The 3,690-nt window shown below is 33.2% G+C and overlaps 1 protein-coding gene across 1 annotated transcript; it reads right to left on the bottom strand.

Moving 5' to 3' along the window:
- Window positions 1-663: 663 nt before the first annotated feature.
- On the bottom strand, window positions 664-2,987 carry LOC125825101 (uncharacterized). The gene is made up of 9 exons (XM_049504447.1): window positions 2,847-2,987; window positions 2,413-2,701; window positions 2,236-2,320; window positions 1,947-2,090; window positions 1,802-1,879; window positions 1,585-1,720; window positions 1,287-1,444; window positions 1,078-1,201; window positions 664-951 (listed from the first exon to the last, which is right to left on the bottom strand). The coding sequence occupies exons 1-9, from the start codon at window positions 2,985-2,987 to the stop codon at window positions 664-666; spliced, it is 1,443 nt and encodes a 480-aa protein (XP_049360404.1).
- Window positions 2,988-3,690: the final 703 nt, after the last annotated feature.

Genomic DNA, 3,690 nt, shown 5'->3' with positions numbered 1-3,690 from the left:
AAGTCATGGAATCACGATAAAAGTGATAGATTCCCTGTTGAATCTCTTTGTGATCAGCTCTGTAATTAGTATAATTGAGGTTTATCATTCTTGGAATCAATGTTTAAGAGTATAGATGCTCCATAAGTGTATTGAATTGTTGGTATGGCAATAGTTCACAATTCATTTCCATAAAAATAAAAGACATTTGAATGCTTAATAACTTGACAAACACGCATAGATCACTACCCAAAGAGATGGTCTACTCTGAAGTAATCAAGCTGCTCAATTGTTATAACTAAAATAATCTAATTCATATTCTTCATTCTCCATACTTTCTTTCGTATAAAGGAATTTAATTACATCAGTAATCTAACTCAGAATCATCAAAATCCAACACAGTTAAAAAAAATTGAAATCCCAAATGAATTATAACTTTGGAGGAAGAGAAATGTAGTTGGTTGTAAATTCTTCCAGTAGTATACTTTCTGGATTTCAAAAGAGTTGCACAACTTACTGATCACATTATGAACAATATTCTTCCAATACCTCAATGATTCTACCTTTACTTTTTAAAACTCTGTTAGTTTTTTTTACCAGAACTTTTTTAAATACTTCTAAATATTTCGAATTGTTAATCATTGTGACATAGTTTGGTGTGAAGGTCAGATGTAGACTGACCTTTTACACCTTTTTGGTTGGTGTGGGTGGTTCAAATTTTGGCATCGCATTTGAAGAACCAGCTGTAGTAGTTGTTGCCATCACCTCCACCTCACTTATTTCCAAAGGCCTTATCTTTTTAGAATTCCTATCAGTAGTGCTATGCGGAGTATGTTCCTTTTCCATGTAGGAAAGAATGGACAAAGTTGCATGTGTGTTATTTGAGCTTCCCCAAGATGACTTCCTTAGCTGAATTTGAAATAGTTTGTTTGACAGCATCTCATGGACATGATTAACAGACAATGATTGCCTCTGTAAATGTAAAGAGTCACAACAAACTCTTTAGAACTAAACATATATGCTAAACTGTTTCTGCTCAAGATATATGGTGTTGTGACAATAGATAAGTACAAGTAGCCAGCGGGAATGGGAGATCACCTTAAAGCAAGTTATGTCAAATATGTCTTCCGCTGTCATGGATAGTAGTTTTTCTCCCAATTCACCAGAGATAGATGTTGTGGTTGTAGCAGTACTATCAATAAGATCAATTTGAAAGATACACCTAAAATCATGGCAAGTTTAAAATTTGTGTATAATATTCGCTATATTTTGTACAAACTATAATTTACAAGTCAAAAGTATAGTACCGAGGCACTAATGTTGTTTTCCGATTGCATTTTGGACATTCAAAATCCTTTCTATCCTTTGTGTGCTTCTTCTGTTTGCATCCTGAGCATTCAATCACACAAAACTCTTGGAATTCATCTGATATGTCCATTTCTGCCTCAACATAGAAGAGTCCCATCTGTCGAAAAATATCATTTACATAATACGTCTTAAATTACTCATGAGTAAATATAATTTGTTTTTATTATTTAGCTAAAGCTAGACAATCAGAAAATTAATAAGCATACCCTCAAACGATCAACTTGAAGTATGACTTACAGAAGCTGATGATGACATTTCTGCAATAGAGATAACTTGTTGGCCGTCAGGAGTCACTACCATAGGACGGGCAGATGAGCTTGTTGAGGTTTTCTCTGACGCACGACTTAACAACATTGCTTTGTTTTCTTTTGCCCTATTGTTACAACAACTAATATGTTTAGTAAGTTCTTTACATGCAAATTAAAGCTAGAGAATAATGATGAAATGTGAATACCAGTTGATGAGTTCTACTGCTTGTGGGTAATTAGGATCCACACGTATTGTTGAATTGAACCTAATCTTCAGTGACAACCTTGTATAACACATAGCTTGTACAATGTTTTGTTATTATCTAAAATTATGTTGGCAAAGAGTTCAACGCATCTGTACCTTGATAAGTAGAGATTCCTATACTCCTTCCGAGGATTACAATTAGATCTACCTCTGTTGCCATTTTAGCTTCAATTTCATTTCCTTCTATTTCTCCGAAATCCTCCCATAGAGTGAGGAGAAACTGATTTTTCCTGAGAATGTGAAGAGAGAATACTAAGTACCATGATAACACCCAGACGATAACTGATGATCCGATCAAACAAACCAAAAAAAGTGTTTACTTATTTAAAATCTTTTCAGAAAATGGGAAAATAGAAGGTGAAATGTTATACTTACTGATTGTCACAAATGGTAATTTCTCGACACTTCTGATGACTGCGACCTGCGTAAGGACCACAACGAAGAACGATTGCCAGTATATCTGCTTATATAATACATAATGAAATGTTGTAAGTGTGTGTATTAGTAAACATGTATATTTTAGCCTGATAATAGCTATTAGGATCGATATACCAATTTCAGCAGCAGAATCAACCATCATATGAGGAATGCGGTCAAAGGTTGTGATATCCAGCTTGGTTGGTGGTGGAAGTGGTTTCTCAAGTTCGTTAGATGGTTTGATATGTTCAATTACTGTTTCTTTGTCAAGAACCCAGTAAAATTTATGTATTGGCTTGCCGTATGAAGTTGGCGAGACTTTGACTTTTGCGGTAGAGATGAGATAGGTATTCATGAGTTTAAGCTTATCTGCATACTGCTCAATTTCATCGGCATACATTACTGCCTTAATCTGGCATTCTTGAAAGTAAGAGTTATAAAAAACTGAGATTAACTAAGCTGAGATTAACTCTAACTACTTACCAACAGTAAAACCATGGAAAAATGTTCATCTGAGGTAAAAAGAAAAAGAAGAATATTCATAAGATAAAATATAATGAGCTCACCTCTTCATCTTCCAAAATCAAATTTTGGAATCTACATTTCTTGTCAGGACTTTCTCGCGGGCGTCCGATTTCCACAATTTGAACTTTACAAATCCAATCTCGTGTTGCTAATTCTATTCGGTTGATGTTCAATCTAAGTACCATGTTTAGACGAAATATATTTAACCAAACAGTAGTATCTGCATGATAGCATGACTATTGAGTCAAAGTCCTTTCTTTTTTGTGGTTGCATGAACAAGGGCGATTAAATTAGGAACATGCAACAACATAATTTCTCTCCACATACTAAAAGTCAGAAAATGTAATGAAAACACAATATGAATATTTTGAATCAAATTCGGAACATGCAAGAACATAATTATCCCTAACTTACTGAAACATTAGAAAATATAATAAATACCCCCAAATTTGTCTGCTGAGTAATAAAATTAGAATTTTAAGTGAAAATAATAACTCTAATTTTGTCCCATTTTGATTTTCTCCTTTGATGACAAACAAAATCTGCAAGAAAAATTGAAAATGGGAAAAGGAAAACATGAAAAGGAGAAAAAAAATACCTGAGAAAGGGAGAAAAAGTTTTTCTTCAATGAAAGCCTAATAAATTTGTGCTCTATGAATAATAAATATATAATACAATATATATAAAAGTACAGGCGTCTTCTTAAAAAATGATGGGGTTTTGGTAGCCAATGAAATTGTGCAAAAAAAAAAGACAAAATTATTACATTTCATAGTCAAATTTGAACAGGCTTTGGTCTAATTATTTAGTGATGTGTCTCGTGGAAATTTGATGGGTTTTAATAGCGAATGAAATTATGTCAAAAAAGAGAATAAGTTATTACATTTG

Source organism: Solanum verrucosum, unplaced genomic scaffold (genome assembly GCF_900185275.1).
Source record: "Solanum verrucosum unplaced genomic scaffold, falcon-dt-bn FXZP01000206.1, whole genome shotgun sequence".
Lineage (NCBI taxonomy): Eukaryota > Viridiplantae > Streptophyta > Magnoliopsida > Solanales > Solanaceae > Solanum > Solanum verrucosum.
The sequence above is the reverse complement of the archived record's forward strand: the minus strand, read 5'-3'. Positions and strand labels throughout refer to the sequence as shown.